Below are 21,502 nucleotides of genomic sequence, written 5' to 3' on the forward strand. Positions count from 1 at the left end.
CAAGTCAGTAAAGCTGCAGTGAGGCAGTCGGTGCGACAGTCCGGTGGTCTGATGTTGCTATATTCAGAATCATGGATATAAGCATCTTGTAACTTTTAATATACGCGTTTGCCTCGAAATAGTGTCTGACACCGGACACTGTGTCTTTAAAGGAAGGGGTAAGGCGATTGGAGCGGCCACCTTCCATGGGCTGAATCTCCTCTCACTCAAATTCCATTCATAAATAAGACATTGTGGAGAAAGGAAGTAAAGTCAGATCCAGAACTGACCATCCAGACCAGTTTACCGGATGTCATGAGCTCGGAGTAGCCCAACTTGTACACCTCGCTTCTCGGGAGAGGAGAAAAACGAATCGTGGCTTATGATGGAGCAAAAGTGAGCCTGTGAGAGGCAGCTGGTTTTTGGGGTTCAGAGCATTTCACCAAAAATGTTCTTGCCCTCGTTCAGGGCTTTACATTGTTGTGTGTGTGTATGTTCGGGTTAACCAAAACCGCCCTGGTCTAAAAAACAAACAAACACCCCAGCGTTCATCTCTACGATCTGACCAGAGATCGGACTGAGTGAGCTATGGCAGCGAAAGACGACATCTACACCAAAGTGACCCCGCGGAGGCAGCGGCTGACCCGCCCGGGCACCGTGAAGCACGGGGCGTCCACCCTGGACGTCCTGCTCTCCATGGGCTTCCCAAAGACCAGGGCGTGAGTATACACCGCGTTTATACACCGAGTTATTAGTGAGACGAATAGGAATCTACTTAACACACTGTTGCAGTTTTTCTTCCCCTCATGTGTCTGTTATTTGCCTAGTGGTATACGTGGTGATCTTAAGTTTAGATCATAAGCGATTCAACACCATCTAAACGTTATATGGGCACTGCTTGAGCATGTGCCACATGGCCTGTTGTTGACCTTGTGGTCCCCCCCACACCTGCCAAGCTTATGGCATTTGTTTAACATGAGTTTCACAGTTGTTGCTGTAAGTACTAATGGGGTATCCTGATCAGAAACTTGTGTTACAGTTCAGAAGGGGGTGTTCAAGTATTCAACTGTTCAACTATTCAAGTGTATGTGTATCACTGAGCAAACGTTCAAACGAATGATCAAACGTTACTTGTGTTAAAGTACAACAAAAACATAGAATTCAGTCATTAATCATGTTTAAAAATGTTAACAATTCAATAGAGGCAAAATAGCATTAATGCTGGATGGAAATCTTTCATCTTTGCAACATCCTGCAACAAAACCGGGCTTATCACATTCTTTTGCTTGTGTACAACTACTTTTGATTAAAGCAATACTTGGAACAATTAACAAAGCAATACAATGATGTTCAGGGGACATGCACTTAACAGAATTTAAGATTACTCTTTCAGAATTAAAGATAAACTTGGCAGACAATGTCTACACACATGTTTTATTTTGTGGGGGTGAGATTATTAACATGTATTTATCGACATGTTATCCTTCCCCATAGCCTATGTGAATGCTGCTTTTTGATGGTAGAAGCTTATCTTCCAATGGCACTGGCCCAAAGTCTGATGCAAAACATATGCAATATGTTTTAAGTGTTGCAGCCAAAGGTCGTTATCATTTGTTGCTCTAAGCATGGAAACTAGTTCATGTTTGGGTCAAGAAAGCCATCGCCTAGGTTCCCAAAAGGACTAGGCTTTACTTTAAATACAAAAGCAACTTTGTCTGTATTCACACATAACTTAACTTTTATGTGTTTTGGAGGTGCTGTGTCCTATTGCATATAGCCTATAGCTGGTCCATGTCTCCACCACTATACTAATGTTTACTATTGCTTATTATACTATTACTTATTACTTTTTAGCATATGCATTTATCCAAAGTCATCTACAGTCAATCCGAGTACATGTTATTACGGAACAGGTAAGGTTGAGGGCATCTTGCTTAACGATGACTACAGGTTGACTGTGGATGGGGAACTGACAAACTTTCGTCAGATTTTCCTGACACCAGTAAAACTCCTCCTTAGTCAGTCCTATATACGTTTCCAATGTGGAATGTTTGACCAGTACATGACCGTGTGTGTGTGTGTGTGTGTGTGTGTGTGTGTGTGTGTCATTCTGGCTCCACGTTGTCGTTCCTCATATAGGCCACGGCCACACCTGATGCATGTACGCACAAACATATGCTTCATGCAACTTAGTTGCATGAAGCATAGACTGATGAAATTGTAACTTTACACTGTATTTAATTTTTTTTTGCAGGGTAGTGCTAAATATATATTAAGGCCTGCTGATGTTTGTTTTATATTATATATATATATAAGGTGACTATAGGCTATATAAATGTTCGGTGACTCACCCTCTATTTGCTACTATTCCTTATGCAATCTTATTATCGCCCTTAGAAAAGCTATCTTCTCATTTTGTATGCGAGACCCTTAGTGTGCATGACAGGGTTTGTATCGGTAATACATGGTGGAATATTCCAGAAGAGAAATTCCTTCTACTCTTCCATTGGGCTATTATGCTACGGTTAACCAACAAATTGACCAATTGCTAGGCGAGACATCTTGCTGCATATTTATTTCCATTGAGGTGGTCATTTGTATGTTGTTTTATTGTTAAATTCTGGAAGGGATACGTTTATGTCATAGCTTAAGGGGACAAGGGGTTGGATTGTGAAAAAAGTAGGGGGTTGACCGTTCCGATGGGGAGAGTGAGTCACACCATCCACACACAATCAGGGTTTCTGTTTTTTGGAAGGGAATTCGGTTGGGTAGTATTTCTTGCTGAGTCATTCATGATTCCGATCGGGGTAATCAATTGGCTGGTGGGCAGATGGCACTCTCCTTATGCTCAGAAAGTGTGTTGTCATCCAAAGAGGTCAAACTCACCTGAAGCATAACAATGCTACACACTATTTATGTTTTCATAACAAGAAAGTCAATAGAGTTTTAACATTTATATAAATGAATGGAACTAATATCCTATACTCATTATTGATTATCCAATAATGGATGGAAATTTTAGATTTTTGCTAAGAAATCTCTGTGCTCCTTCTTAATCACCTTTCTTAAACTATTGACAAAATCGTTAGCCAAATTGACATTTACCCACAATTGATTTTCTTTCTTTCTTTCTACTCTACTGTAGGAAATCACTCCAGACACACACATGTCGATGTGTTCATCCACACACATGTACACACAGCCTCTTGCAGAAACCGATCTGTTCGCTTGTATTTGTAAGGGGCAGGAGGAAATGGCTTATTTCAGGAAATGGTTTGTGACCTTTACACAGTGATTGTGCGGTGGAACATTAGTTGCCGAAATGGTGTGCGTATGAGTGTGTGAGCTCAAGAGATTTCATACAGGTAGACAAAACATTTGCTGTGAAGATTGAACCAAATGCAACACAATGCAATGCCGAAGTGTACACAGGATGTGCTGTGGCAAAGAAGGCTTTCTGGACTTCATGCAGTCGATGACTTGCTAGCTACACTCAGTCTTCAGCTTATTTACACTAGAAATCCCAGAGTTCACCTCTAAATAAAACATGTAGCGGCAGCTGATTAGTTGGATGGCAGCAACATGTATTTTTTCTTGATGGCTATCCCATTGCTGTCTGGTAAATATTTCTGTTGGTGATTTCTACAGAATACTCAAACGTTCCTTAAGCTAAGAGGTTGGGTTTTGGTTAGCTGAACGTATTTTGTTATTCCTGACGTCCCCAAGGAAACAACCGAAAGCTCAGGACACAAGTCGTGTATTTGAAGCAAAGGAAACATTTGCTTCTCCAAGGTAGTCTTTAGTTGTTGCTGCATAATCCAGCTCTAATTATTCATTTGACTCTTCTACCCTTCTGTAAAACAACTGTTAACAGTCAGTCAGCCAGAGGAAGCAAACCCTTGCTCATTAACCCTTATTAACACGTAAAGCACACAACTTGTAGCAAAAGGTAAGGGTTCAATTGGGTGGACTTTATCTTGTGCACAATGCTTACATTTACCTGTTGAAACTGAGGAGCTGTAAGTAGGATTTCTTTTACAGTTTTATACATAACAATAATCCTAATATTAGATTTAAATGTACATCAACTTCACCTGTGGGTCATTTTACCTAATATTTACAAATGGAATATATTCAATAAACGTGACTTGTATTCTAAGGGGTTAGGTAAAACACTAACAAAGTGTTTGCATTGAAATGAACCCGGTATCGTATAGATCAGCTGAACATTTGATTTTCTTGTCAAAAGGTTGGCTGAGGTTGTCTTGAGTTTCCAAACCATTTTGAGACTGTCCCTGTCAGGGGAGGGGCTTTGTGTAAAGTGTCCCTTATCAGGAAGATGAAGAGGTGGACAATTTACATATTTGTTTGAGTGACCTGTAACAAAATACCTGGAATAAAGGAAATACCGTAATAGAAACCACAAAATCAGAACTTCCATTTAGAGAGCTCCCTGTTACCCCCATGACTAATTTCTCCTTCTCACGGTAATCCACTGGTTCTGCTCCAGAGTGCCATAAATATGAGCGGGCCCCCATCGTTTCAGTTCAACATGTTGAATACACAGAGATTCACCTCCAGACGCCACACAGGAACGAATCAACCTACATTGTCAATTGAAATGTTCTCCCCACAGTCTGGGTGTTGTGACAAGGTAGGACCTCACAGTTCCCCCTCCCCAAGCTTATATCTGTGTCGTAATAAGGTGGGTCTCCACATATATTAAAAATGCCCCCCCCCCGGCCTACCTCTGTGCTGTAACAAGCTTGGTCCTCACTGCCAGAGGTCCCCAGTCAACTCTACGACGATTGCAGAGGGGTGCAGCTTAATAGAGGGCTTTATGGTGATATTGACACTCAATACTTTACCATAAGGCAAAGACCTCCAAAAGTGTGTGTGTGTGTGTGTGTGTGTGTGTGTGTGTGTGTGTGTGTGTGTGTGTGTGTGTGTGTGTGTGTGTGTGTGTGTGTGTGTGTGTGTGTGTGTGTGTGTGTGTGTGTGTGTGTGTGTGTGTGTTCAGAGTGGAGTCCATCTGGTGTTGGAGGAGAACGTGTTCCACGGGGCTCCCCCAAGAATACGGCGTTGACTGCGGTCTTGGTTCGTGCACGAGCACACTTCTGTTGCTGTGATACGTGCGCACGCCGCGGGCCCGTAAACAGGAAATGTTGATTTCCACAGAGAGAGCGAGAGGGAGCTGGTCCTGGGAGGGGCGGCTGGGAATACAGGGCTCTTGGAGTTTGAACACGCAAACTTTGTGTGTATGTGAGCATTGAGACGTGACAGGGTTTGTTAGTTCCTTTTCATATACTACTACTACTCAAAACTTCCTGTTGGATTAGTGAATGTGCAATTATGCACTTCTGCATCAACTCTTTCAATGCCACTTCCTGTTACCATTGCTTAGCTTCATGTATAGCAGAAAAGACGAACTATAGACTGTAGCGTTCAAACATCTTGGTTGCTCAGTGTATAGAATAAACTAAAAGGTGATGTTTGCTAATTTCCGGTGTTGATCAAAAACCCTTATGATCACATACTCACTGCACTGAGGTTTTGATCGGGTTACGGCTGATATTAACATCTGCCGTTTTTTAATTCGAAGAAGCCCATGTGATTCGTTGCCAGGGACCACCTTTTGCCAACGCCTGAAACCGTTGGCATAAACGGACGACCGTGATCCGTTTCTCCTCTATCGCTCCCTCGCCCATCCTTCTCATCCTCGAGTTACACCGAACAGGAAATGCAGTTTATAAATAAATCATTCAGTTCCTGCTCGGAGCCAAGTGGGGACATTATGTCTTAGCCACACACTTATTATTTAGGAGAAAAAAACTGTTTTACCCCGACCTTGTGCACACAAACTTCTGATGCGTTGTTTCTCTTTTCTTAGAAGTGGCTCTGACATTCTTATCAGTACAGAGGATGAAAAGTGGACTGTAATAGGGTTGATTTCTAAATAGCTCAATAGTTGAGTCTAAAAATTGCTGAGCCATTGACCTTTTTTAGAAGTTGCGGTACGATTTACTAAATGTTAAGTAAACAAACATCAATGGAAATACGACACAGTAACAGCGCTAAAATAATGCATTACAAAATAAAGATGGCGCTTTTAGTTTTCTTTTGTGACATGAGGACACTTGACGGAGAACAACGGATCAGAGCAGAGCACCGTGTCGTCTTCTCCATCCCCCGTTAGACGGCGGGGGGGGGGGGGGGGGGGGTATAAGTCCCAGCTGTGGCCTTGTAATCCCGTCCAGCCCCGTCTCCCCTCCGCTCCGCACCGCTCTCAGCGACTCGACGCCGTATCCTTCCGCTCACTTATTTAATCTTTTCTTCTTCTAGCTCTCGAGCCCGAGCCCCGGTGTGGCTGTTCACATCCTGTAGCAGCACTCTGAGGCTTCACACGCGGCGCCGAGACAAAAGCAGACAAAAGCGGTCTGCTTTAGTAGTCCTAAGGCAGCCCACGACACCAACATGTGGAAGACTCGCAGAGGTCCTAGAATAAACGTGTCTGTGAACGTGTGCTCTTGCGGGCGCCGGGCCAACGCCACTCCGGTGTTTTCTGTGTTTCACAGCCGAGCGGACGAAACTGGGTGACCCATCTGGCGGTGGAGGGATTGAACCCACGCTCTACCGGCGTCCAGCATGTGTTGCTGTGTCGGGGGGTGGTGGTGGGGCGGGGGGGGGGGTCACATGTTCCCCCGGGGTGGAGGCCACTGTGCTGTATCTAGGGCCCTCTCACTGGGCCAGGTCTAAAAATAGCTCTGTGGCAGCAGTGAGTGTGCATGACTGCCACTCATCGCTATCTTGTCAGAAAGAGGGTTTAGTCGTCGGTGAGGTGCTGCACGCCCAGCCTGAGAAGGTAGGCGTCTGTAGGCGTCCCTGAGCGAGACGCTGCCCCGACCCACTCCCTGCTCAGGACGCACATGCATCTGCAGGAATTCACTGAATGTCACTTTGGATGAAAGAGGTTTGACTAGAAGTGGAAGTACGGCCCAGGGACGTGTTCAAAACGCCCACCACTTGACAATGGTTCCTGTCTCTCACGGCGGGCCTGTGGGGAGCACTGCAATCACTTCCTGCTGTTTGGTCGACTCGTAGATCATTACCATGTGCTCGCCTCGTCGCGGTTAGAGCTGTGGCGTGAGACACAGTGGCTTTGTTTGCTGGCCGCGTGGGCGTTCAGCCTGTGACTTACCTTTTGTGATTGGCTAGGGTCAAACAGAGCCCCTACGCTATTGCACTAACCTCATTACACGTTTCCCAATCTAGGGGCCGCAGTTTGAGTGAGCTCCTGCTCTTTTTTGAGCAGCTTTGCTCGCTCTGTATGCGTCCTGAAGCCTTTTACACAGGGCTGAAATGTAAGTCTTAACATGTAGTCAAATGTCTTTTGCTAATAGAAAAATTTACTGTAGCCCACAGAAATTCACTTTAAACCCGTTGAGACCTTGCTAAGCAGGCCCCTGTCCTTTACCTCCCTACACAGCTCTATGCTTGCAGGTGTTGAGACACCTTCTTTAGGTGAGCTTCTCTCCTTCTGGATGTCTGTACTCATCCCAGGGAGAGGCAGGTCGGAGCCTCCAGAGGCCAGCAGCGGGCTCTGACAGCCTATCATAACACAGCTCATATAAAAAGGATCTCATTAGATTCAGAGCTCTCATTAGGAGAAATGCAATCAGCATGGGGAAGGGAACCTCGGTAGACGAGTGAACAGGAGGTATCGATGTCTTGGTGGTTATCATCAGGAGAGTTTCATTTCTGTAGAGAATACAAGCACAAAACAGAACAAGCCAAACCCCGCTACATTTCCAACGTAAAGACGGTAGTAGCATTTATTGTGTTTTGTTATTGTTATTATGTGATGATGCAATCTTTATCCCACCTTACACACTCGGGTCCTCTGATGCTGGCTTGTTGGAGGGCACCATGAAGATGATCATGTTGCATTTATTAATCATGCCTATAAACCAGTGGTTCTCAAACTTTTTATACCGCGTACCACCTCAGAAAATATTTGTCTCCCCAAGTACCATCATTAGGAACAATGTTATAAAATATAACAAACTACAGTAGCATAGGCCTGCGGCCCTATTGTGCTACACACAGTTCACGCCGGAGGCACATTTAGTCTTAAAAAATATATTATTTATTGTCAACTGTGGTCAGCTGTACAAAGTGGTAGCACTAGAACAGACACAGAGACACACACGGACACAACAAGTGAGAACATTAAGAATAACAACTGTGTACCAACAACCTGTTTGAAAATGTAAGGCTAAATACAAATAATATTGAAAGTTGGCCAGCCCGCTGATAACTGAACTTCCATAAGCCTCATGAGACGGGCGCACCTGCCTCTGCAAACACAAACACTCCTGCGATGTCTGGATACATTGAGGTCAGCTTCAGTCTCAGGTGTGGCTCAGCATCAATCCTGCTTCAGTATTTTGTTTTTATGATGGAAAGTGAAGACAAGACTTTCTCGCACTGATGTGATGTGGTCGGCTGATATTGAAACAAAAATATTACAGAAAAGGCTAAACTTATTTTAAACTCAACATTTTTAATGATCTCTTGGTTAACGTATTTCCATTCGTCCTAGTATTTTGATATTATTATGTTTTTGTTGTTGTATGTATGTATGTATGTAATGATTGATTTTTTTGGAAACTCTTTTGCATACCACTTAATAAAGCATCACGTACCACCAGTGGTATGCGTACCATAGTTTGAGAACCGCTGCTATAAACTAAGGAACAGTTGACCTCAAGAAATCATGGAAGCAAGCTCAGTAAACAGATTTAGGTGCCAGTTAATAAACATTTCTGCAATTTAGCCTTTTTCTTTTGCAATTCTATAAGAAAAATGAATGGCTTTTAATTGATAATAATAGTTTTAGTTTTTAATCTTCTGATCCTTTTTCTTTATTTTGCGCCGTATTGACCAGCACCTTGAGCTGCATTCTTATTTCGCTGAATAAATCAGATCCTTATTATCTATGCTGCGATGCTATTATTCAATGGTAACTATGGCAAGCACACCATTTCTGTATTTCAGGTACCAAGCGTTGTTTGTCTGTTGAGACATCATAAACTTGCATTAAATCTTTCAATAAACATGCTGTAGTTTGATTATAAAATGTCAGCATTGACTGGTCTGTCTCTCTGCGCAGGCTGAAAGCTCTGGTCTCCACTGGGAGCCGCAATGTCCAGGCAGCGTGTGATTGGTGAGATCACACACACACACACACACACACACACACACACACACACACACACACACACACACACACACACACACACACACACACACACACACACACACACACACACACAGCTGCAAGCAAGCCGCATGAGTCAGCCACACTACAGTGCCTTTTGTATTGTAGTCAATGTGCATGCTTACCTGTCTTGTAATTTGGTTAGTATGTTTTGAAGGCTGAATACAATATGCATAGAGAAATTATTCTTTTTGAGTTTTTTAAAATAGCACTCTTGTCCTATTTTACCACACATAATATTTGAGGGGTCCTGTGAAAAAAGTACCTCCATGAGTGGGTGAGTTTGGGTGAACCCTCGGTGTGTTTCCCTCTGGACCCAGGCTCTTCTCCCATGTGGATGACCCCTTCCTGGACGACCCTCTGCCCAGGGAGTATGTGTTGTACCTGCGGCCCACCGGCCCTCTGCTGCACCAGCTCACCCAGTACTGGCAGCAGTCTCGCCTCACCTGCGGCAAGAACAAGGCTCACAACATCTTCCCCCACATCACCCTCTGCCAGTTCTTCATGGTCAGTCGTGTGTGTGTGTGTGTGTGTGTGAGTGCGTGCATCTGTTTGACTGCTGTTATTGAAGTCATAAGGCGGACACCATCTGATTCCATTGATTAGCACACACATGACCAGAGAGTCACAGATGGTGTGATGATGCGGTGGTGGTGGTGGCAGGAATATGCATGATGTTGACTTGTACATGGATGCATGCTTCACAGCACATGACCACACAGATATCTGATATCTTAGTGCAGTGAATTGAAATATTGATATAGAACACAATATGTATTGGTTGGTAAAACTTCAAAAGTCTGTATGCATTTGATTGCTATTTCTGTTCACTTCAACATGCAACAAGCAATCAAGCAAACCCATAAACTAACATGAAATCCTCTCATGCAGCAAACCATGTATCACTTCCTTCCTAATCACAAGACAGGCTCAGTTATAACTATAGACTAGCTTTAGTTTAGTTTCCTCTTGCCCTATTTGATCGAACATCGAGACACTTACAGTGACATGTTACAAATTAATTTATCTTCAGTCGTATAGTAATAAACATCTCTCCCAAGGAGTTAGAAAAAATAATAATGTCTGTACAAAATGGCACCAAACAGTAATCAAATTATAAAATGTCCGAAAACGAATCCTTGATCAAGGATTTATTTTAGAAAATGTCCAAGACAAGATGTCTCAGATGGCCACTTAGTTTAGTCCATGAGAACCTATTTTGTTGAAAATTTCACTGCCCTATATATCACACCCACTGGTAAATGCTGCATGTGTGTTTCCCACGACCATGCTCCACTAAATCAAAACACTTTCTGTCAAGAAGTGTCCCTCAAGAAATACTTTTTTCATCAATAACTAATCTGGAGGCAACCAATCATGTGGCTCGACCAACATGAAGCGAAACAGTAAAACGGCCCTGTTTACCCAGATTCCATCTCAGACTGTAGGCATCAGTCTAAGGTCTGCCTGGTGAGTCCGTCCCTTAAAGGTCCCAGGCTAGCTAAAGGTCCCTAGACTGATCTATCCAGCACACATCTAGGTGGACAACACGCCCACTTGTGATGTCAGAAGAGCCCGATTTTCAAAACCGGCCTGTAACGGCTAATCACGCTCACACCTTTAATCACGCTCACACCTTTTAATCACGCTCACAACTTTAATCACGCTCACACCTTTAATCACGCTCACACCTTTAATCACGCTCACACCTTTAAAGAGTGCTTGGTTTTCTGGTTTTCCGGTTCTTGTTCTCCACCCCCGGTGCTCAGTGTGCGGACGGGAAGGTGGAGGCGCTCACGGAGGCGCTGCAGGCCACGGTGGCCACGTGGAGAGGCCGCTTCCCGGCGCCCCTCAGCCTGCAGCTCTACACCTCCTCCAACTTCATTGGCCTCTTCGTGGAGGAGCAGGTGGCCGAAGTGCTGAAGAGCTTCGCCGCCGAGTTCGCCACGGAGGCCGCCTCCAAAGCAGGTGCGCCCCCCCCCCCCCCCCCCCGCCCCACACACACACCCCACATCCCGTCATCCTGCTCTTGAGGTGCCATGAGCTCCTTGGGGCAATATGGGTTTGATGTGTTTCAGTCATGTCTGAGACACTTTTACGTTTACGTTTACATGAAGGGGGTTTTGCTGATGCTTTTATCCAAAGCGACTTACAACCATTCATTCACCCGTTCACACACTGACGGCGACAGCCAGCCTTGTCAGGGTGAGGCGCCTTGCTCAGGGACACCTCTGCACTCGGAGGAGCCGGGGATCTAACTAGCTACCTTCTGGTCACGAGTCAACCCGCTCTACCTCCTGAGCTACTACCACTCAAGAGGAAGTGAAAGCGCATTGAATTGAGATGCATGTCATTAAGCAATAAACCACGGCGGTGTGTCCCGTTGTAATGTACTTCAGGTCCAGGTTACTTACAACTGTGGTACATTATTTCCATTAACAGTCCAACCCGGAGTGGTTTATTACTCATGAACAACAATTGCTCACAGTTATTAGATATGAGTTAATTTTGTCTATTACATGGTACGTTACAACAACGGTTTAATCTCTTAATCAGCTGATGATTAAAATATTCTTCTTCGGCCCTTTGAGCATATTGTTTTTTGTGTTGTCAGGACACATCCGGTCAATAGTTGTGTTTGACGGTTGTTGGTGTTGCATTTGAAATGCACTGATTCAGAACTGTAAATGGCAGAGGTTTAGAGATTGAAAAATAATGCACACCCTTGAAACGTTATGGACCAATCAGGATCCAGCATTTAAAAATGCTGTGGTATAAGGAGACAGTTAAGGATCCTGCTTGTGAATGCCCAGAGTTAGACATTGGGGAGACCCGGGAATGAACCCTGAACCTTTCAGCTCAGATTCAAACCCCCTCGTCACTACACCATCCTGCCCCTGTTTCTCCTAAGGTCATTTGTTGTAACACATTTTACATCCATTCTTTTCTTCTGTCTGTAAAAATGGAGTAGAGCTATTCAACAGCGTTTTAACAACTTGCTTAAGGTATATACACTTTGTCGTTTTATATTGACCGTCCAGACGTCCACATCGAACCGCACAAGAAGCAGCTCCACGTTACCCTGGCCTACCAGTTCCAGGCCAATCACCTGCCTGTTCTGGAGAAGCTCGCTAAGAGCATGGACGTGTCCGTGGGCTGTGATTGGCTGGCTGTCATGTTCTCACGGGACATCCGATTCGCCAACCACGAGGTGAGGACCTGCACCGGCCCCACTCTGACTCTGATTGTTTCCCCTGTGCCCACCGAGCAGGGGCTCTGGTTATCTGATGGCTTTCTAACCTTTGTTTAACCTCTTATGACCACATATGAAAGTAGACCGTACGTGACCTGTGACTGTACTGGGTATGCACACAGAGGCCACATTCAAAGTGTGGGAAAAGGCACCAGCTCGTAGAATAAATACCAGAGGAAGTTAATACAGTACCTTTCACTATAATACAATACATGCAGGGTGTTCTCGCAAAGCCTGAGAAATCTTTAAACTCAAAGGTCTGCAGGTCGGCAATTGGTCGGCCTCACTCCGGCTCTCCGCGCTTGTGCGCTAACCATGTAGCAAGTAGGCCTTGTAGTGAGACCGCTTTAGATTCCGACCACTTACGCCGCGTTCACACTGCATGCGTCTGTCGACGGATCTCATTGGCTTTGCATGGGGCGCTCTCAAAATGCATGTTTAACTTGTCAGGCAGCGACGGATCCGTCGGCCAATTGGATTGCATTATGCAAATATATGCAAATATATGCAAATACACAGTCTAATGAAATCGCCTTTGTAATACAACCCGGGAAATCCTGTCTCTCTTCACCGTCCTGTCAACAGAGGAATAAAGCCTGGGAAATGCACAAATGAGAGAGTTGCGGTGAAATCGCACCAGCAGAACTCCTGCTAGATCCAAACAAAAAAACCCCACCAGTAACAAGCACACGTATGTCCCGTGTACCCCCAGACGCTGCAGGTCATGTACCCGTACGTGCCCCAGAACGAGGATGAGCTGGAGCTGGTGCCGGGCGACTTTGTGTTCATGTCGGCGGTGGAGCAGGCCAGCGCCAGCGAGGGCTGGGTCTACGGGAGCTCCCAGGGCACGGGGCTGTCGGGCCTGCTGCCCGAGAACTATGTCACCCGGGCCGACGAGTGTGAGACCTGGGTGGTCCACGGGTGAGGGGGGCGTCGGGCACCGCACAGCTGTCTTTGGTCGCCTTTTTTGTCGCCCTGCCTGTGTCTGTCGCTGTCTGTCTCCGTCTCTCACTCTCTCTCTCTGTCTGTTGGTCCATGTCTCTGTCTCTGTCTCTCAATCTCTCTGTCTGTTTTTCGCTCTCTCTGTCTATGTTTATCTCTCTCTGTCTGTCTCCGTCTCTGTCTCTGTCTGTCTCTCACTCTTTCATGTTTTTCACTCTCTCTGTCTTTGTCTCCGTCTCTCACTCTCTCTGTTTGTTTTTTAACTCTGTCTGTCTGTCTGTCTGTCTCCGTCTCTGTCTCTCATTCTTTCTCTGTCTGTTTGTTGCTCTCTCTGTCTGTTTGTTGCTCACTCTGTCTTTGTTTATCTCTCTCTCTCTGTCTGTCTGTCTGTCTGTCTGTCTGTGTTTCTCTCTCTGTCTTCCACATGATATGTTTTCCAAAGACTGATAACTGTGAACATAATCAGGCAGGTCATATTTTATAGAGGTTAGGCAAAGCATTGCAATGCAAATGACCCAAAACGTTACACAAAGGCATCGTTCAGTCATGGAAGCCATTAAGGCAAAAAGTCAGCGTGGCAAAGAGCAATCAATTTCATTGGAAAACATTGAAAGAAGCCCTAGAGCAGTGATGTTATTAAGCAACATTAAAATTCATCCCTGAAGTTATGTGAGCTATGTTGAAGAGCATGGAGGTTGATTAACTCTGTCTTTGGTGTGACGTTCATCAGGTCTCATTCGTTCCTCAACGGGGCCTCCCCCCCAGACCCAGGCGGTCGGGTGGACGGCATGCTGCTAGACGGACAGCTGCTCGACAGCCTGGGAGACCTAGCCGGCCTCGGCGTCCTCACTACACCCATGCAGGTATCACTTCCCTACACTCTGGGCCTGTTTGCTGTTAGCAAGAGCTAGCATGTTGGCCAATACTATTATGGGCCTTTTAGCTGTTAGCGTGAGGTAGCGTGTTATGTTATAGTACTATGGGCCTTTTAGCTGTCAGCGATACATGTGTGTTTATGAAAACCCTTTTAAATGTGTTAAGGTATTATCCTTTTTACAACAAATCTGAAATTGATTTTTGCTCTCAGCTGTGTTGTAAAGCTTTCATGACAGCACGTTAATGCATACCTATATAGTGTTCCAACCGCACATTATATTGATTCTGACGCCGTGCTAATCAATACTATTTCCTTGAGGTTTCCCCTCCTACATCTATTCACAAACCTAACATCCTGTTGCATTCAGAAGCAACACTCACCCTTTCACTCCCACTTGTCCTTAAAAATTATAGAAATCTTGTTGTACAAATATAACGTGTTGGGTATGTTTCTGTGCCTCCACTGGATCCTGGATGGTCGCCATGGCAACCGGCCCATAGGTACTAGTCTCGCTGAGGTTTTTGAGCCAGCGGTGATGTTGACGCACCACTGCCTCGGGGACAAGGCTGATTGCTACCATTTGTCTGATGTACAGCTGGCTGCCGTCAGTGTGGGTAGATGATGAGTGTTTTGTGACCCTCTGGTAGCTGCTGAGGGCCGGCGGCGAGCAGTCCAGTCTGCCCAAGAGGAGCCTGTTTGTGTGTCGCCATGGCGAGCGGATGGACGTGGTGTTTGGCAAACACTGGGTCACGCAGTGCTTCGACACCAAAGGTCAGTCGGAAGGGCGCGGCGTGCATGCGACGGCGGTTACCGTAAACGTTTACATTTTTTATCCTGCTTCCAAGGGGTTCATTTTCACCAACACGCACAAGATCAACGTTTTAACATTGGCTCTTTGCAGCTCTAATGTGGTGAAAACCAATGCGATAAACGTGAAATATCCGACTTGGGAGCAATAAACAGTGTGCAGACTTACTCTACTCTTTTTTTATACATGTGTTTAACTGGCACCTGCAAAGAAAGCTGAATGTGCGTCGCGTGTCTGTCTATTTTAACATTACATACACAAATATTATGCTATGGTTCATTCCCTACATACATACATTCCCTTACATAACATTACATTTCTTAATCTGTTCTAAAAGTCAATGTACTGCTTGTGAGTTTGTGAGGTCATCACAAATACTATAAAGTCTTCATGGCAAACGTTTATTTTATTTTATTTTTTTTTAAAAGGTCGATACGTTCGCTGTAATCTCAACATGCCGCCCAGCCTGCCAATCAGAAGCGGCGGATACCGAGACTACGATAAAGACTGTCCAATCACTGTGTTCGGGGGAACACAGGCCCGCCTCGTAGGTATGTAGCATCACAATGCTGTGCAACTGTCTTTTCAAGCAACAAGCATTTAAAAATAATCGCCAGAATGAATTCAATCATCATAATATTTTGTGCATACGATATTGTGATATATTCACATACTTGTGTGTATGATGTGTTTCTGAGCATGTTTATTTCTGGTGTCCAGGCGAGGCCCTTTTGGAAAGCCACACAACAGTGAATTTCATCTACTGCTCTCCATCACTACGGTGTGTCCAGACGGCCCAGAACATTCTCCAAGGTGGGCACCATTTTCATCTGACGACCAGATGAAAATGATTTTCTGGTCCAGTGAAAGTGAAAGTTCTGATAAACAGTTGCAGATTAAACTATGGCATCAGCCTCTTGCTCCACGCGAAAGTGTCTAATGTCAGATGGACATACCTGTCTCTCCCGGAAATGTTACTGCTTTTTGTACAACTACCAGCAGTGTTCCGGAAATGTCATCAGGGCTTGAGGGAGGAAATTGGCTGTACTGTTTTTCGGGATTCTGATCCCTGTTCCCATTCGCAGGAGCCCATGTGGGAAATGTCCCAGAACATGACTGTGATAGACAGCATGTGTGAAAGGGGCTTTGTTCTCATCTGCGTCTTCTGTGTCAGGTTCTTCTGTTTCTGATTGGCTCAAAGTAGTGGCAAAAGTATTTTAAAAGTCCTGTGATGAAGTCTGTGGTGAGGTTTTTGCGGATCTAGCATGCAGCATGACTTACTGACCTATGACCCCCATCCACCCAGGTCTACAACTGGATGGCAAAACGAGGATCCGTGTGGAGCCGGGCTTGTTCGAGTGGACCAAGTGGGTGTCTGGCACATCCCTCCCCGCCTGGATCCCCCCTGCGGAGTTGGCCGCTGCCAACCTGAATGTCGACACAACATACAGGTACTGGCTCAACCGTGTGATTAAAGGCCCTGACACACCATTCCGACTGCCGATCATCGGCAGAAAAGGCAGTTGGACCGATTTGGTCATAGCCGCGCCTCTGCACCTATGCATCTTAGTTAAGAGAATCCATGTTGTCTTTACACATGCCCCCCCCCCCTCTCTCCCCATAGACCTCATATTCCCATCAGTAAGCTGGTGGTGTCGGAGTCCTACGACACCTACATCAGCAGAAGCTTCCAGGTGACCCGTGAGATCCTGTCCGAGTGCCACAACCTGGGTACAGAAACGCACCACAAACCCACCACTGTTTTGTTTTTTCCTCATATGGATGACCATTTCAACTCTGCACTCTCTGATGTTACCATTCTTCCACACTAAGTTGCCACTGAAAACTGAGCCTTATGACAACGGTCCGCAGTGTATGAAGCTGTAAAAAAAAACGATGTGTTTTTCGATTAAGCCGGCCTAGCATTGACATGGTTTGACCGTCTAATGTGGTGATCTCAGTTTGACCCCTTGCCTGCGGGTGGCTCACTGTGATGGTGTCCTCGTGTCCTGCTGTTCAAATACGTGTTCTTCCTTGAACCTTTGGTCGTTAGTCGCTCGATCACAAAAAAACTAACCGCGAAGATATAGTTGAACCCCCTTCATAAACAGATATACAACCTTGGTTCCGGTATTTAAGTCCTGTCTCCATGGTACATTAAGGAGAAAATGGTTAGTAGTAAAAGTGTTAGAATGGCCCTGAGAGCGCTTTGTGAAAGCATGCCTCTGTCCGACAGGAGACACGGTGCTGATCGTGGCTCACGCCTCATCCCTGGAGGCGTGCACTCGCCAGATGCAAGGTCTGAGTCCCCAGAACGCCAAGGACTTTGTCCAGGTCGTCCGAAAGGTCGGTGTGAGAGTATGCTCCTTCCACTGTTTCTGTGTCATTTGTTTTGTCATTCTTTCTCATCGTGTCATAGTCTGTTCCCTCACTCACTCTTCCTCACTCGCTCTCTCTGCAGATTCCCTACCTGGGCTTCTGTGCCTGCGAGGAGCTGGGGGAGACGGGGGTTTGGCAACTGGTTGACCCGCCCATCTTGCCACTGACACACGGACCCAATCACAGCTTCAACTGGAGGGAAATGCTTCTGCAGGACTGAGACGAAGGGCGAAGGGCAACAGAGAGATGCTGTGTGGACACCTGCTGTCCAGGTGCTCGTCTGAAATGAATATTTATTATTAGCCCTGAAACGCTTTATCCGCTCACCCATCCACCCACCCGTTTCGCTGAACTTAATGAACCCCTCAAGATTGAGAAGAAGGTACTGTATTTATGAGGAAACGGCGAGAACAAATTGGACTACATTACTGTCCCCATGGCCATCCGACCGTTCAAGCACTGAGCAGAAGAGAGGGGGAAAAGTGAGTGGGAGCTTCTAGGAAAAAGGCGAGCGAGTGTTATTATTGGTGGCTCGCCAACGGATTGATGGACTGTCTGATTCTCTTTCCGCGGGGTTCTCGTTGAACACTTGTGTGTGCAGGCTCGCGGTGAGCGTGAAGAACGTTCCTGAACAAGAGATCCTGGTGACAACTGCCTCTTTTTTTATAAACACTGTGACAAGCAAAACCAAGCAGAGTCAAGAAGAAGACAGAATATATTTAATTGAAAGTCAGAGGTTTGTTCAGTATCCTTAGATTTTAAGAAAAACAACTGTTCCTGTTGGAATGAAGCACAGTGGAAACGCAGTCTATCTGACAATCAGACGGCAGCAGAACTGGCGTGGGTGTTTGGGTCATAACACATCGGGACTTTTCCTGCGAGTCCCACCCCATGAAGGGTTTTCGTGTTCGTATTTACACAGATTTACCAAAACGTAACAGCTTTTTGTAGCCGTTTTCCGCTAAGGCCCTCATACACAAGCAATATTTCCATATTGTATACAGTGGATGCTAAATGTAGGCAGTGGAGCTATGACTTTGTTCTAGAGCTTTAGTAGGTGCTTTCGTTGACTAAACGGCTTACCTTCGTCGACGGCGTGTCTCTTCTGCATCACAACCTCAGTGCTGTTTCCCTCCATGTGCTTTTGTCTTGGTCAGTTTGAACTGTTCTTCCTTAACGTTTGGTGCGTTTTATTTCTATGGACAGAACGGATGATGACAGCCTTTTGTGTGTTATGTTGTATGCCACAGAATAACCTATTTATATGATTTGGTTAGAGCCGTCGTGAAGGACAATTATGAAGTGACTGGATGGACGACATCAAAGATGTGACTGATTGAACATGTGTCTTCAGCAGGTCTACCTGTGCCATCGGCTCCTTGGCAAGATTACAGAATCTTTTTATTTGTCTTTGAAGAAATTCCCAAATCTGGAAAAGATTTGTTTTTAAAGTCATGTTGGTTTTGTTGAAAACAAAACAATTATAATTTTTTCGTTAGCTGTCCTTTACATTTGAGTTTCCCATACAACCCTGTGTGAGTTATTCCGTTTACCTTCCTCAGTCAGTCAGTCATGTTGACCAGAACCTCTTTAAGTCAACAGGATGACGGAAAATGACACCCATCATGGGAACAATGAATCCTAGTGGGGATGGGGTACCATTGCCTCCACCTATAGCAATAATTTTTGAGTAAAGAGTATTTATTTATTGTTATTGGAGGTATTTTGGAACTGCATGTAACTACATAAGGCTAGCTATGAACCCAACACCAAAATACTTACTGTGAGGAAGGGTCTCTCCATGCTATTGATATTGAGTTCAGTGGTGCAGAAGGAAAGTATATCTATATTTTCAGAAATGACAGCCTTAAAAGAAAATGCTACAGGAAGAATGATGAAATTAATAAAAAGCCCTTACCATCCAGTCAAACTCTTCAATGAGTAGGCTGTCCCTTAATTTGGTTATATTTGTATTTCCCCATAAAGATGGGGATTGATAAGTATTTATTTTCTGAACATTCCTACACACATTCTGCCCCTAGAGGCTTAAAGACAGAATATTGCTGTGTAGTTTTACTTAAAACTCTGATTTATCGCTTGCTGATTTGGCTTTTAATATAGGTTCTAGCTATGAATGTATAGCTCATAAAATATTAGGTTTTTTTTACTGGTTGTGTAAAATTACACATTGTTTTTTGGTGTTACTATCATTGTTGCAGCTGAGCATATAGTGTACCTACTCTCAAAAAGAGCAACAAGATCAATTTCATAAAATACATGAACATTTGTGCTTCTGACATGCCTGCAATGTGATAGTATACAAAGTGTTGTTACAAAAATGAAAGAAAATATACACGATGAAAAGTGTGCTTCCCTTGCACCTACTCTCGAACAGAGCATGCACTTTTTTCTCTTTTTAAGTCAATTTGCTTGGTTATTTTCAATGCCGACAAAATAAATCAAATAAAAATACTTGATTGGATGTTTGACATTAATGTGTGGTCACGAATCAGTTCTTTTGATTTGTGATTAAGCAATAAGCTGGATGTTTGTAATAGTTTGTATCACATTTATTTGATTATCCATAAAACGTCAGCAACTCTCAATGCTTTAAATGTTTTATAATATTTAGTCAACAATAGATACGGGCTGCTATATCGACTAAAAACCATAACTGCCTGGCCAACACTTGTTTAGGCCACTAGGTGGCCCCACAGCGCCGCCATTATATTTTTCTAGTTTTTTGACGTTCGTTTGAATCCCATTTTTATCTTTTTATTAACGAAGACGCAACACACGACCGACGTTGTTCAGTAAGGACCCAAACAGCGTGTTCTGTCCCGGGAAGGTCAAAACTGACGTGAGCTATAATTTATAATTGTACTATCCATGATAAGGAGTTGAGCGATATATGTCTTCTTTTAAAGTTCAATGCTAGAATATGGATGTTGGGAGTTTGCATTAGCCTTGACTATGATAATTGTAGTATGACTAATAATTTATACTTTTCAATGTTGTGGTAAACATATGCCATATGGACGATAAACGGGGCTATTGGCTACTTTAGGACATTTCTTTCAGCTTGTCAAAGTGTTGCTTTGTTGATTATTAATATGCGACTGCGAGGCCTAAAGTGTGTCACCGGTGTCACCTAAACCTACACCCGGTGGAGGGCACCGCTGGGCTGGAGCCCGATAGGAGGGGGAGTGGCTAACTGTCACTACTATAATGTGCGATGAAACTTCGTGCACGAGTGGTGATGATGAAGATGTTGTGATCTGAATCGAGATGTAAGATCACGTGTGCAGCATTGTGAAAACTGTATTTCCGACTTGATAGGAAACAGATTAAGAATTGTAATAATTAGCCATTATTAGTGCCATATAACTATACAACTTGATTCATTTATGTGAGGACTGTTTTGTATTGTGCCAGTTTTGGGTAGAATTCAACCGAATTGTACTGAATAATTTAAATGAAAGACTGATTCACAAAGAAAAAAACAGAGCATATGTCAAATACAATGACAATACAATAGTATATGTGTGAGCAAATATATTGAAGAGATACATAAAATACATTAGGTGAAAGATTGCGAGTGTAATGTTATGTTTTGGTGTTTAAATCAGTATATATTAAGCATACCCATATCCCCCAAAAATACATGCATGCAAAAAAGAAAGATCATTTTGGGGCGAGACAGAGAGAGGGAGTGCATCAACTTCGTTCACTCGAGCGGTTGAATTGGCCTGGGAGGGCGACAGGGTGTGAGCGAGAACAAGGGGACGTGTGTGTGTGTAGTAGGACCACAGCACATGTCTCCTGTGGTTGTGATGTGTGTCAGCCTGTGCTTACCTGTGTGGACGGCTGGCTGTTTACGACATACCCCCTAGCCACTGTTTGTGTAATGGGCTGCTTGCTTTAATGTGACATTTGGGACAGGAGTCACAGTGAAATGACAGCCGGCCCTTTGCAGAACTGTGG

The 21,502-nt window shown here is 44.5% G+C and overlaps 1 protein-coding gene across 1 annotated transcript; it reads left to right on the forward strand.

The window, feature by feature from the left end:
• Positions 1 to 18: 18 nt before the first annotated feature.
• On the forward strand, positions 19 to 19,990 carry ubash3ba (ubiquitin associated and SH3 domain containing Ba). Its single transcript, XM_084474691.1, has 14 exons — positions 19 to 698; positions 9,152 to 9,205; positions 9,580 to 9,766; positions 11,029 to 11,227; positions 12,301 to 12,470; positions 13,225 to 13,433; positions 14,185 to 14,317; positions 14,979 to 15,102; positions 15,568 to 15,690; positions 15,860 to 15,952; positions 16,446 to 16,590; positions 16,764 to 16,870; positions 17,376 to 17,485; positions 17,601 to 19,990. Exons 1-14 carry the CDS (start codon positions 568 to 570, stop codon positions 17,736 to 17,738), a joined length of 1,923 nt encoding a protein of 640 aa, XP_084330817.1. The 5' UTR covers positions 19 to 567; the 3' UTR covers positions 17,739 to 19,990.
• Positions 19,991 to 21,502: the final 1,512 nt, after the last annotated feature.

This window comes from Micromesistius poutassou, assembly GCF_964030765.1.
Source record: "Micromesistius poutassou genome assembly, chromosome: 10".
NCBI lineage: Eukaryota > Metazoa > Chordata > Actinopteri > Gadiformes > Gadidae > Micromesistius > Micromesistius poutassou.

Bases quoted from the DNA above. Each gene is read 5' to 3' on its own strand.
- ubash3ba (XM_084474691.1), top strand. From the start codon at position 568: ATGGCAGCGAAAGACGACATCTACACCAAAGTGACCCCGCGGAGGCAG. The intron at 11,228-12,300 runs GTGCGCCCCCCC...TTGACCGTCCAG, and splicing joins GGAGGCCGCCTCCAAAGCAG to ACGTCCACATCGAACCGCAC. The intron at 15,103-15,567 runs GTCAGTCGGAAG...TTTTTTTAAAAG, and splicing joins GCAGTGCTTCGACACCAAAG to GTCGATACGTTCGCTGTAAT.